General features: G+C 44.1%; 2 protein-coding genes across 2 annotated transcripts in view; one reads left to right on the top strand and one right to left on the bottom strand.

The window, feature by feature from the left end:
- LOC121550655 (hemicentin-1-like) overlaps positions 1-7,041 on the top strand; it is a 90,428-nt gene extending 83,387 nt beyond the window's left edge. The window contains 8 exon segments of the mRNA XM_045226986.1: positions 4,510-4,644; positions 4,797-4,916; positions 5,041-5,166; positions 5,298-5,426; positions 5,532-5,825; positions 5,994-6,113; positions 6,226-6,352; positions 6,644-7,041. Coding sequence (XP_045082921.1) covers positions 4,510-4,644; positions 4,797-4,916; positions 5,041-5,166; positions 5,298-5,426; positions 5,532-5,825; positions 5,994-6,113; positions 6,226-6,352; positions 6,644-7,034 — 1,442 coding nt within the window. The 3' untranslated portion in view covers positions 7,035-7,041.
- A 5-nt stretch (positions 7,042-7,046) lies between these two features.
- On the bottom strand, positions 7,047-11,811 carry LOC123493077 (beta-1,4-galactosyltransferase galt-1-like). Its single transcript, XM_045226895.1, has 2 exons — positions 11,749-11,811; positions 7,047-11,312 (listed from the first exon to the last, which is right to left on the bottom strand). The coding sequence occupies exon 2, from the start codon at positions 11,279-11,281 to the stop codon at positions 9,974-9,976; it is 1,308 nt and encodes a 435-aa protein (XP_045082830.1). The 5' UTR covers positions 11,282-11,312; positions 11,749-11,811; the 3' UTR covers positions 7,047-9,973.
- Between the last annotated feature and the right edge of the window lie 2,582 nt (positions 11,812-14,393).

Below are 14,393 nucleotides of genomic sequence, written 5' to 3'. Positions count from 1 at the left end.
TACGTGAATTCCTGAGGTTACACACACCAAACCTTTACGGATCAAGATCCCACAAACTAACTGGTGCCAACAGGCTGCCTAAGTATGGTCCCCAATCAGAGACAACGAGCTACAGCTGTCTCTGATTGGGAACCACCCTGGCCAACATAGATCAACACGATCTAGAACAAAAACATAGAAAACTAAACAATGAAAATCCACACCCTGGCTCAACATTTAAGAGTCCCCAGAGCCAGGGCGTGACACTAACTGAATGCTGCACACTTTATCACACCGTTATACAGTATACTATATCTCCTAATTAGATACAACATTACAGTAAGTGATTTGTCTGTAAAGGGATCTGGTATCATGGTGATTTGTATGCTGTACTTAATCAAATCAAATCAAATGTTATTGGCCACATGCGCCGAATACAACAGGTGTAGACATTACAGTGAAATGCTTACTTACAGCCCTTAACCAACAATGCATTATTTTTTTTATAAAAAAGTAAAATAAAACAACAACAAAAAAGTGTTGAGAAAAAAAGAGCAGAAGTAAAATAAAATAACAGTAGGGAGGCTATATATACAGGGGGGTACCGGTGCAGAGTCAATGTGCGGGGGCACCGGCTAGTTGAGGTAGTTGAGGTAATATGTACATGTGGGTAGAGTTAAAGTGACTATGCATAAATAATTAACAGAGTAGCAGCAGCGTAAAAGGATGGGGTGGGGGTGGGGGTGGGGTTAAAGTGCAAATAGTCCGGGTAGCCATGATTAGCTGTTCAGGAGTCTTATGGCTTGGGGGTAGAAGCTGTTGAGTCTTATGGACCTAGACTTGGCACTTTGGTACTGCTTGCCATGCGGTAGCAGAGAGAACAGTCTATGACTAGGGTGGCTGGAGTCTTTGACAATTTTACATTTACATTTTACATTTACATTTTAGTCATTTAGCAGACGCTCTTATCCAGAGCGACTTACAGTTAGTTTGAGGGCCTTCCTCTGACACCGCCTGGTATAGAGGTCCTGGATGGCAGGAAACTTGGCCCCAGTGATGTACTGGGCCGTACGCACTACCCTCTGTAGTGCCTTGCGGTCGGAGGCCGAGCAGTTTCCATACCAGGCGGTGATGCAAAAAGTCAGGATGCTCTCGATGGTGCAGCTGTAGAATTTGTTGAGGATCTGAGGACCCATGCCAAATCTTTTCAGTCTCCTGAGGGGGAATAGGCTTTGTCGTGCCCTCTTAACGACTGTCTTGGTGTGTTTGGACCATGAGTTTGTTGGTGATGTGGACACCAAGGAACTTGAAGCTCTCAACCTGTTCCACTACAGCCCCGTCGATGAGAATGGGGGCATGCTCATTCCTCTTTTTTTTTCCTGTAGTCCACAATCATCTCCTTTGTCTTGGTCACGTTGAGGGAGAGGTTGTTATCCTGGCACCACACGGCCAGGTCTCTGACCTCCTCCCTATAGGCTGTCTCATTCTTTGTCGGTGATCAGGCCTACCACTGTTGTCGGCAAACTTAATGATGGTGTTGGAGTCGTGCCTGACCATGCAGTCATGGGTGAACAGGGAGTTCAGGAGGGGACTGAGCATGCACCCCTGAGGGGCCCCCGTGTTGAGGATCAGTGTGGCAGATGTGTTGTTACCTACCCTTACCACCTGGGGGCGGCCCGTCAGGAAGTCCAGGATCCAGTTGCAGAGGGAGGTGTTTAGTCCCAGGATCCTTAGCTTAGTGATGAGCTTTGAGGGCACTATGGTGTTGAATGCTGAGCTGTAGTCAATGAATAGCATTCTCACGTAGGTGTTCCTCTTGTCAAGGTGGGAAAGGGCAGTGTGGAGTGCAATAGAGATTGCATCATCTGTGGATCTGTTGGGGCGGTATGCAATTTGGAGTGGGTCTAGTGTCACGGTTTCGGCCGAGGCTGCTCCTCCTCCTGGTTCGGGCAGGCATCGGCGGTCGTCGTCCCCGGAGTACTAGCTGCCACCGATCTATGTTTCATGTTCGTTTGGTTTGGTCTTGATGTTGTACACCTGTGTCTAGTTAGTCCTCATTAGTGTTCTATTTAAGTCTCGTTGGGTGTGTCTGTGTTTGTGTGTGATTGTTCCTGTCGTATGTTTGCTTGTCGATTTCCTTATTCGCTCGGTTGAGCTTTACTCCACTGTGTTGGAGCGTTTTACGCACCTGTGTAGTGCACCTTTTGTTTGTTGCCTACGTGCGTAGTTTCGCCTTCGGGCAAGTTTGTTCTGTTTTCCTTGTTGGATATTCCACTAAAGTCTTTTGGACTATACTTCGGTGTCCTGCGCTTGATTCCACCACTACACCCACCTACAGCATTTATGACATCTAGGGTTTCTGGGATAATGGTGTTGATGTGAGCCATGACCAGCCTTTCAAAGCACTTCATGGCTACAGACGTCAGTGCTACGGGTCGGTAGTCATTTAAATTTTTTAATTTTACATTTGAGTCATTTAGCTGACACTCTTATCCAGAGCGACTTACAGTTAGTGAGTGCATACATTTTTCATACTTTCATTTAGGCAGGTTATCTTAGTGTCCTTGGGTACGGGGACTATGGTGGTCTGCTTGAAACATGTTGGTATTACAGACTCAGTCAGGGACATGTTGAAAATGTCAGTGAAGACACTTGCCAGTTGGTCAGCACATGCTCGGAGTACACGCCCTGGTAATCTGTCTGGCCCTGCGGCCTTGTGAATGTTGACCTGCTTAAAAGCCTTACTCACATTGGCTACGGAGAGTGTGATCACATAGTCATCTGGAACAGCTGGTGCTCTTATGCATGCTTCAGGGTTGCTTGCCTCGAAGCGAGCATAGAAGTGATTTAGCTCGTCTGGAAGTCTTGTGTCACTGGGCAGCTCGCGGCTGTGCTTCCCTTTGTAGTCTGTAATATTTTTCAAGCCCTGCCACATCCGACAAGCGTCAGAGCCGGTGTAGTATGATTCAATCTTAGTCCTGTATTGACTCTTTGCCTGTTTGATGGTTTGTCGGAGGGCATAGCGGGATTTCTTATAAGCGTCTGGGTTAGAGTCCCGCTCCTTGAAAGCGGCAGCTCTACCCTTTAGCTCAGTGCGGATGTTTCCTGTAATCCATGGCTTCTGGTTGGGGTATGTACGTACGGTCACTGTGGGACGACGTCATCGATGCACTTATTGATGAAGCCAGTGACTGATGTGGTGTACTCCTCAATGCTATCTGAAGAATCCCGGAACATGTTCCAGTTTGTGCTAGCAAAACAGTCCTGTAGCTTAGCATCTGTGTCATCTGACCACTTTTTTATTATCCGAGTCACTGGTGCTTCCTGCTTTAGTTTTTGCTTATAAGCAGGAATCAGGAGGATAGAGTTATGGTCAGATTTGCCAAATGGAGGGCGAGGGAGAGCTTTGTATGCATCTCTGTGTGTGGAGTAAAGGTGGTCTAGAGTTTTTTTTCCTCAGGTTGCACATTTAACATGCTGGTAGAAATTAGGTAGAACGGATTTAAGTTTCCCTGCATTAAAGTCCCCGGCCACTAGGAGCGCTGCCTCTGGATGAGCGTTTTCCTGTTTACTTATGGCCTTATACAGCTCATTCAGTGCAATCTTAATGCCAGCATAGGTTTGTGGTGGTAAATAGACAGCTATGAAAAATATAGATGAAAACTCTCTTGGTAAATAGTGTGGTCTACAGCTTATCATAAGATACTCTACCTCAGGCGAGCAAAACCTTGAGACTTCCTTAGTATTTGATTTTGTGCACCAGCTGTTGTTTACAAATATACACAGACCGCCACCCCTTGTCTTACCGGAGTCAGCCGTTCTATCCTGCCGATTTAGCGTATAGCCCGCCAGCTGTATGTTGTCCATGTCGTCGTTCAGCCACGACTCGGTGAAACATAAGATATTACAGTTTTTAATGTCCCGTTGGTAGGATAACCGTAATCTTAGGTCATCTAATTTATTCTCAAATGATTGAACATTGGCTAATATGATTGATGGAAGAGGCAGTTTACTCGCTCGCCGTTGGATCCTTACAAGGCACCCCGACCTACGTCCACGATATCTCCGTCTCTTTCTCATGCGAATGACGGGGATTTGGGCCTTGTCGGGTGTCTGTAGGATATCCTTCGCGTCCGACAAAATCTTCGTCCAATACGATATGAGTAATCGCTGTCCTGATATCCTGAAGCTCTTTTTGGTTATAAGAGACGATGGCAGAAACATGTACAGTGATTACAAATTACAAATATGCACGGAAAAACACACATAATAGTACAATTGGTTAGAGGGCTGTAAAACGGCAGCCATCTTCTCCGGCGCCATTCAAAATTCAGAAGGTAATCTATTGTGAAAGTTGTTAAATTTTTTTAATGTAAACAGAATCAGTTAGCTAGCACACGCACTATTTGGTTCCGGAGTTTCGAGATTATCTGGACTGATATTATCGCTGTGAAAGTATACATCCTACTACTGTATTGTAGACAGTGTTCTTGTGTTTGACCTCACATTTGGTATGATATCTCTCTACAGATATTGATGAATGTGCCCAGGGCTCCCACAAGTGCCACTACAACCAGCAGTGTGTGAACACGGTTGGCACATACCGCTGCCAGGCTAAATGTGGCCCAGGGTTCAAGCCCAGCGCCATGGGAACCAGCTGTGAAGGCAAGTCTATTCACAACAAATAAATGTTTTTGAGGGGGATTTTCTTTCAGCCATTCATCAACTGAATGGAATACATTCTAGACCATCCTATAATAGGGTGATAATAATAAGGTGTATTAGTAACAGAGTTTGACCTGTGGTGTGGGTTTAAGATGTGGATGAGTGCCAGGAGTCGTCTCTCTCCCCGTGCCAGCAGCAGTGTCTGAACACCCTGGGCTCCTTCCGCTGTGCCTGCAACCCTGGCTACCAGCTCTCTGGCCAGCGCTGTCTGGGTCAGTGGCACCTGTGACTCACTGATGATATTTTAAACAGAATCAAATCTTTCATACCAGTATCATATGGAAGCAGTGAGTTAACTTGTGGAATATCTAACCCTTTATGTTTGTTTGTATACAGACATCAATGAGTGCAGCCGGAATGTGTGCCCAGCTCACCAGCAGTGCCGCAACACAGAGGGAGGCTACCAGTGTTTTGACAGCTGCCCAGCTGGCATGAGAATGGGAGAGAATGGGGCCTGCATGGGTATGATGCCATTTATACTTCAGCCATCTTTTACTTTGAATGTTGTTGCATGCAGGTACAGGTTTGTGGTGTGAGAATGCTGATCCTACCATTACAGTATGCCCTGTGTTTACCAACATTGTGATTCACAGATGTGGACGAATGCCAGGATGGAAGCCACTTGTGCCGCTACAGCCAGATCTGTCAGAACACCATGGGAGGGTACGGCTGTGTCTGCCCCAGAGGTTACCAGTCCCAGGGGGTGGGCCGTCCATGCCTGGGTAAGACACATTTTGGCATAGACATGTATTACTGCACAAAACAATATGCTACTGTTCAATAAAATATTGTAATAAGTAGTGTCTGAGTCTTGTTTTGCCTTTTAGACATTGATGAGTGCCTACAGACGCTGAGCCCCTGTGCCCACCAGTGCCGTAACGTGCCAGGCAGCTTCCGGTGCCTCTGCCCACCAGGCACTGTGTTACTGGGGGATGGGCGCTCTTGTGCTGGTCTAGAGAGAGGACAGGTATTTTCCAACGGTAGCCGCGTCAGGGCAAGACTGCGCCCACAGCTGGTGTCATCACTGGGTAGGCCCCTCCTCTCTCGGCATCATGGGGTATCCCGCATCACCAGACAGAGCTGCCCCATAGGCTACACCAACAGAGATGGCACATGTGTCGGTGAGTGAGTGTGTGTGTGTGTGTGTGTGTGTGTGTGTGTGTGTGTGTGTGTGTGTGTGTGTGTGTGTGTGTGTGTGTGTGTGTGTCCACAGGAAGCAAAGGCCACAAACAAGGGAGTTGAGTCTGGTATGTCTTGCTCACCTCATCATGTCATCGGTCTCTGTACAGATGTGGATGAGTGCTTGCTGAGGAACCCATGCCAACATGAGTGCCAGAATACCATAGGCAGTTTCCAGTGCCTCTGTCCTACAGGCTACCAGCTGTTACCCAACGGCAGGAGCTGCAAAGGTATGGAGAAAACAAACAATACACATAAACACTACATAAACCACCCATCACGACTGGGTTTGCATTGCCAACAACACACACAGGTACTAAGTTTCCTTTCTGATGATTGCAGACATTGATGAGTGTGCAGTACAAGGCATCCAATGTGGACACAACCAGATGTGCTTCAACACTCGTGGAGGATATCAGTGTCTGGACACGCCCTGCCCTGCATCCTATCAGAAAGGAGAGAGCCCAGGGTATGGAGCTTCAATAAAACGCCACTGTGTGTTTGCAATGTGTGGTTAGACAGAAGGTTTCCTGGGTATTTTTGTAATGTTGTAGTTACCATAGTTACCTATCACACCACCATAAAGTAATTGTTGTGCAGTTATCTAGTCACGACCATTGGTGCCACAAAACCAATAAGTGGTTGCTTTGTACAGTAGTTAACAGTATTTATCACAGATCTTTGGACCTACTGTAGCTGATAACAGACGGTGTCAGTACCTCTGAAAGTGTAACAGTTGACTCTTCTCTCTCCATGGCAGGACGTGCTACGGACCCTGCTCTCGGGACTGTGGCTCTGGGGGTTCCCCTCTGCTACTGCAGTACAAGCTGTTGACCCTCCCCCTGGGCATCCCAGCCAATCACAACGTGGTGCGCCTGTCTGCCTTCTCGGAGGGGGGGGTGTTGCAGGAGAGAACATCCTTCACCATCCTGGAACAGGGTAGTGAGGGGGGTCCAGAGGTGGGGGCAGGGGGCCAGATGTTTGGCATCAGGGACCAGGCAGGCAGGGGCATCATCTTATCCCTGCGGCCCCTGCAGAGGTCAGGCCTGGTGCGTCTGAGGGTGCAGGCCACTACCCTCTCCACACAGGGCCGCATCACATACCAGAGCATCTTCATAATCTACATCTCCATCTCTAGATACCCCTACTGAGCTGAACCCCCCCAGCTGAAGGCTGGAACTGACTGCGTGTGCCCCTGAGAGGCCACTGACCCCTCCTTCACCAACCACTGTAGAATCAGGCCCACAGCCTGGAGGTCTGTGAGACAGAGCGTGCCAACCAAGCCAAGAAAGCACTAATCATGAGACAAGGCAAACATTATTATCACTAAGGATTTCATGCATATTTGGACACGTATCTGTGGTGCAGTAAGTAAACTGGATTGAAATGGATCTTAAACTGTGGGGACACAGTTTTGCCAAAATCTGTTCTTGTAAAGAATATTGACCTTTTTATATGATTGGTTGGATTCATTACAATGAACACTCCACAGGTGGTCCTATAGCATTAGAATGGCGTGTAGCTATTTATATTGTGATAATGTTACAGGTGTGGCAATATTATCTTATCTCAGTTTTTCTATCATTTTTTAAGTCATTGTTGTCACATGAACCAGCTATAAGGTGCTATTCTGAAGGTACTTGACTTTAGCTTCGTCGAAGCAGTGAGGCAAATGGTGTTTGCATTGCAAGATCAAACCGATAAGAAAGCATTTCTTCCCCTGGCCTGGACTAAACCATCTTAAGCAGGGAGTACAAGACCGTTTGAGATTGATTGCACTTATCAGACTCTGTGCTGAATGGAGTTGGCCTCAAGTAGCAGGGCCATAATATGGACATCAGAGAAAATGTCCCTTTCTGCTTAAACCAGTTTAGTCACTAGGCTGTAGTATTCTGATTTAGCCATCCATCTTTCTAAATGTGTTTCAAAGGTGCAGGGTTAAAAACCATGGAGGGGGGGAAGTAGCAAAGACATTGTGCTGAACTACAACTGTTCATTTGTAAACCAAAAGCATACTCAATGACTAGTATACATGAAAACACACCCCAAAATCAAAGAGAAGTTGGAAGTGGAGGACCACATTCAGTGGGTGTTTGCAGGGGCGGACTGCGACAAGAAATCGGGCCTGGCATTTCTAACACACCGGCCCATCTCTAAAAAAAACTCACCGGCCCATTTTTTTCCTCGAGGCCCCCACATCGGCCCCCAGTATTAGCCAGATAATAGTCATTTTGCACACAAAAAAAAACAAGTTAGACCGGCCCAGTGGGCTAAAAATGGACCAGCCCATCTGGCATTTGCCCAAAAATTATTGCCCAAATTGTAATCTGTTAGCCATATGACCCACTATTGCTAGCGAACCTAAGGAACAATCACACGAACGTGACAGAGGAAAGAAAGGTAAACAATGGAATGGAATGATGCAGAATGTATGGAAACTAACACTAAAGTGACAGGTATAAATGCATGTGGGTATAACTGACGGTGAATACACATTAGCAGTTTTTGTTTGCTGGTAAATAATTTCTTTCCTTGAGGACGAAAGGCGTTGGCCAGTCCAGCCCTGGATGTTTGTGAAACAGGAAGAGAGGAAGCGGGTGTTTGTGAAACAGGAAGAGAGGAAGCAGGTGCACATATTGTCAAGGTTTTTCACTTCAGTTCAAAGACTTTCATTTGAAAGTGTGCAATTGAAAGATACTTGACAACTTACAATATTACAGTATTTTCTACCTTCATAAACTTGATTATTTAAATTGCAGACCCATGGCTATTGGCCACTTTTAGTACATATTAACTGGAAGACTCATTTTAATTCATGACTCTAGTACAGTATCTCAACATAATTATGTTTGTCTTTTCTCACAGGATATCATAGGTTCAGGCTTCCTGCACAGGAAACTACTTGTGGAAATGGCATGTGAAGCTCTAGAAAGATAGAAAGGATAGAGTAAAAATCTAGTACTATGATTTCACAGCTCTACCACTATGCATTAAATGGACTAGAGACTGAGAGAACAAATTGTCTGAAAGGAATGAAATACACAAATCTGTGGCCTCAGCAAATGCATGGCAATTTGCCAACTTGTTCACACAAACTTGCACGTGACCTGAAAATAACCTTTTACTCAGGGTCAATGTTCAAAATCGTTGCCTACTGTAATATCATGTTAATAACAGTAGTATTTTGATGTGGCATGTGAACACTTTAAGGTTTATTGAAAATCACAATGCATACACAGTGATTTACCTAGATAATAAAGATGAAATAATATGTGATTGTGTCTGGGAAAGCTGATTCCAACATCTACAACACCCACAGGACCTGGAACTAATATGTAATCTAAATAATGATACACACTCACAGACAGTAATAGTACACACCCATACACGCAAATGTCAAATGGAAATTAATGTTATTAATGTTATTAATTATTCAGTAAATTATTGATAATTGCTGAATAATTGGCTGAAAACGTTACATACTCTAATGTAACGCCACCTTTTTTATACACGAGGGGAGGTCCTTGGGACAAGTTAAAGACAGGTTTGTCAAATAAATGACATAAACAGAGTTAACAAAAGTGGCAAAACTGAGAATCTATGCCATTTTTGTATGAAATTTACTAACCTAGCATATGGAATTGTTTTAAGATAGTAGTTACATGGACCATCTAGCTGTTTTATTTTAGGACCCCTGGGGGTATAATAAACAAATATTTATTTTTATTTTTATGAAACATTGAATTTGGCCTTAATGCTATTAACCCATAGCAACACACTGAATAACACACAAATACATGGCAAAAAAGATAGGCCAAAAATAAATCAGAAGGAAGTATGGTTTGTAGTGTGAAATGCATCAGATAGATATTGGAAAGCTCAGGAAAACATCAGCGATGATCATAATGCAATAATCGTCCGTTCCCTTCTCATTTTATCGCACAGTCATTTTCTGCTGAGTTGGGATGTGGCTGACCTTTACCTTCTAACGAGTCCTCACGGCTTGGCTAGAGCAAAACAGACTGTTATTCATATGAAATAGGCCAAGAAACAAAAATGACAAAGGAATGTCAAAATCAGATTTGCATCATCAAAGCAACAGTCCAGATTTTATTAAAGTGTTGTCAACATTTTGAACCAGATCCTTTTCAAATTCCCACAGCTTTTTGTCCACAAGCAGCTGATCTTTAGTCAGGCTCCCTTGCAGGGGAACTCTGACGTGTATTAGCCGACACACATCAGGAGGTACCCAGAAGGTCTCCCCTAAAGTCTTCAGTACAGAGTGAACAGATGTCTGTACCACATGTCTAGGGTTGACAATCAGTTTGGTTGGGTTGTAAACAGCTTTTCTCGAGGGTTCTCTGTAAATATGCTCCAGGATATTGATCCCTGGAATTTCCCTCCATTGTGGCAGTTTGAACTTGCCACTGTCTTCGTAATGGTTTTTGGGGAATATGTGGTTCTCGATGAGGAAGACTCCTACTCTGGGGTGCTGGTGTTGAAGGTCCCCCAGCAGTAGATGCAAATTGGCATGTTGGTAAGGCATGACGATCTCATCAATGTCATGAAGAAGTACATACTTCGACTGGTACATGTATCTATAGATGCATTCATTCAGAGTGGTCAGCTGCCCATAGTAGTGGAGATCTCCTTTGTGCTCCTCAAACCTCCAGCCTTTGGATGGGTTGAGGAACTGGTCAATCGGCCATTCTACTATCTCCAGTATGCCCTCTTCCCTGTAGTGAACTAACACTGGTTCCAAGTCCTGACCACAGCTGGTGTTATAGATCACCACTCTCTGCACCCCAAGGAGTTTGTACATCTCCATAGTTTGGACAAACTGCAGGACATTGTTGTAGCCCCCGAAAAGGTTGGAGATGCACACTGTAAAGTTGTATGGAAATATCTTCTCTCTCAGCTCTTTGTTTTGTATGGACAGGAAGTGCTGGTTTTGGGTGGCATTGATATCTGAATGTATTGATATAGTGACATGTGTCACATTATACATAGATGGACTCTGGCACAGCAAATCTGTGGTCACAAAGGGGAATCCAAAATGGTCGCTGTGCATCTCTACCTGTGTCACTGAGGCAGGAAAGCAGCCATGTCCACCACAGAAAAAACAATGAAGTGGCTGGAGATCATCTCTTCTGATTATACTAATGATGCGGATTGCTCCATGCACTCTGTGGTCTTTGTAGGCAGACACCATTAAATGCTTTGTGTCTTTTATCTGAGTTATTGTTTTCTCACTTATGAGAATTTGCCAATGTGTTTTTCCAGGGTATTTGTTTGTATTTGATTTGATATATATGGACCATGTCCAATATAAATATACCACAGCAAAGAATATTAGAAGACCAAACTTCAATTTCAGCATACTGTAGGCTATGTCCATCAAAATCCAGCACTGTGATTCCAGACCAGACCTATTGGGGATAGACATCGTTTATTAAGTGCCCTTTTTTAAATACAGTAGCTAACCAATGCAACTTTGTCCTTGTTTTTTATTTGCAGACTCGGATGAGAATATTCTAACACCGCAACATCCACATGAAAAAAAATCACATTTTCCAAATTAGGCTTTTTTCGATGGGATACGCATCAACGGAATGTTTTCACTACTAGTGCAGCAATCATACGAGCGCTTTATTTCCAAATGAAGTTAACTATGAGGAAACACCGTTAACTATAATAACAGAGTTTAAACGTAATAAGGTAGTTGTGAGCAACAGACGCTTTTTATCAATGTAGCCTAACATAAATTCGAGGAGTCAATGTATTTACAATTGTCTTGATCAAATTAATCAAAACAATCAAACATACAAAATGTCCCATTTAATAATAAGTGTGTAGGCTACATACCTTACTCATTGACATTCACTCAGAGCTAGTGGATGAAGAACCGAATCGCATCTGTGAAAGCCGTTCAATTGGCTCCCTGATTTGGATAGGCTACTGCTTGCATAATGTTTTTTTTTTTTTTTTGGGGGGTTACGATATTTTTAAGCACGCATCACCAGTGGATCCAGATTACCAGGACTGAACCTCGTTATCGCACACACATAATCATTTACAGGACAGGATGTAGCCCTTACACTGACTTGACGCTGGAAAAGCGAATTGCCACTGACTGGCAGCTGTAGTGTCGCTGGTAGGGAAATGTGCGGTTGAAGGTCAGGTGAACGGCAGGAGCACAGTTGCGGCGGACAAAGCATCATATCTCGGGCGCCGCGTGAATGAGGAATTGGCCAACAAAGCTGACACAAGGCGCGCCACCACTCTGGAAGGACTTTGACCTCCCAAGTGCTTATTGCTAACTGGGAGGCTACATACTGAACAAAGATCCACTTGGTAACCAAATGAACAGCTATTTTAGGTGAATGGAGCCAAAACATCTGGCTCATCAAAAATACTTGTAATGCCCTTCACTACTCAGGGCCGGCCCTAGCCACTATGACATAAACTACCAATTAGGGCCCTGTGGCAGCTTTCTTTTAGGAATTCAGTTGGGTTCAACAAACTGTTGAGAGTTAGAAAAGTTCCTAACCTTAATCCTAACCTTAATGCCTAGTTTACGTTAGCCACCTAGCTAATGTTAGAGTTAGCTACCTAGCCACCTAGCTAATGTTAGCCACAACAAATTGGAATTCGTAACATATCATACATATTTCAAATTTGTAACATATTGTACAAATTGCAATTTGTAACATATACGAATTGTAATTTGTAGCATATCATACGAATTGTAATTCATATAATATCAAACGAAATGGATGATGGACATCCACAAATGAATACATACAGTGGGGGGAAAAAGTATTTAGTCAGCCACCAATTGTGCAAGTTCTCCCACTTAAAAAGATGAGAGAGGCCTGTAATTTTCATCATAGGTACACGTCAACTATGAGAGACAAATTGAGATTTTTATTCTCCAGACAATCACATTGTAGGATTTTTTATGAATTTATTTGCAAATTATGGTGGAAAATAAGTATTTGGTCACCTACAAACAAGCAAGATTTCTGGCTCTCACAGACCTGTAACTTCTTCTTTAAGAGGCTCCGATGTCCTCCACTCGTTACCTGTATTAATGGCACCTCTTTGAACTTGTTATCAGTATAAAAGACACCTGTCCACAACCTCAAACAGTCACACTCCAAACTCCACTATGGCCAAGACCAAAGAGCTGTCAAAGGACACCAGAAACAAAATTGTAGACCTGCACCAGGCTGGGAAGACTGAATCTGCAATAGGTAAGCAGCTTGGTTTGAAGAAATCAACTGTGGGAGCAATTATTAGGAAATGGAAGACATACAAGACCACTGATAATCTCCCTCGATCTGGGGCTCCACGCAAGATCTCACCCCGTGGGGTCAAAATGATCACAAGAACGGTGAGCAAAAATCCCAGAACCACACGAGGGGACCTAGTGAATGACCTGCAGAGAGCTGGGACCAAAGTAACAAAGCCTACCATCAGTAACACACTACGCCGCCAGGGACTCAAATCCTGCAGTGCCAGACGTGTCCCCCTGCTTAAGCCAGTACATGTCCAGGCCCGTCTGAAGTTTGCTAGAGTGCATTTGGATGATCCAGAAGAGGATTGGGAGAATGTCATATGGTCAGATGAAACCAAAATAGAACTTTTTGTAAAAACTTAACTTGTCGTGTTTGGAGGACAAAGAATGCTGAGTTGCATCCAAAGAACACCATACCTACTGTGAAGCATGGGGGTGGAAACATCATGCTTTGGGGCTGTTTTTCTGCAAAGGTACCAGGACGACTGATCCGTGTAAAGGAAAGAATGAATGGGGCCATGTATCGTGAGATTTTGAGTGAAAACCTCCTTCCATCAGCAAGGGCATTGAAGATGAAACGTAGCTGGGTCTTTCAGCATGACAATGATCCCAAACACACCGCCCGGGCAACGAAGGAGTGGCTTCGTAAGAAGCATTTCAAGGTCCTGGAGTGGCCTAGCCAGTCTCCAGATCTCAACCCCATAGAAAATCTTTGGAGGGAGTTGAAAGTCTGTGTTGCCCAGCGACAGCCCCAAAACATCACTGCTCTAGAGGAGATCTGCATGGAGGAATGGGCCAAAATACCAGCAACAGTGTGTGAAAACCTTGTGAAGACTTACAGAAAACGTTTGACCTGTGTCATTGCCAACAAAGGGTATATAACAAATTATTGAGAAACTTTTGTTATTGACCAAATACTTATTTTCCACCATAATTTGCAAATAAATTCATTAAAATCCTACAATGTGATTTTCTGGATTTTTTTCTCATTTTGTCTGTCATAGTTGACGTGTACCTATGATGAAAATTACAGGCCTCTCTCATCTTTTTAAGTGGGAGAACTTGCACAATTGGTGGCTGACTAAATACTTTTTTTCCCCACTGTACCATACCAAACATATCATACTAATTTGACTGTCCCGGATTTTCGTTTACTATGTTACATCTACCCCTGAGTCCAGGTTGGTTTTTCTCTTGTTTTGTGAGTCAC

The sequence above is a fragment of the Coregonus clupeaformis genome, chromosome 18, assembly GCF_020615455.1.
Source record: "Coregonus clupeaformis isolate EN_2021a chromosome 18, ASM2061545v1, whole genome shotgun sequence".
In the NCBI taxonomy this organism is placed as follows: Eukaryota; Metazoa; Chordata; class Actinopteri; order Salmoniformes; family Salmonidae; genus Coregonus; species Coregonus clupeaformis.
Note: the sequence above shows the minus strand (reverse complement) of the source record. Positions and strands in the feature narration are given on the sequence as shown.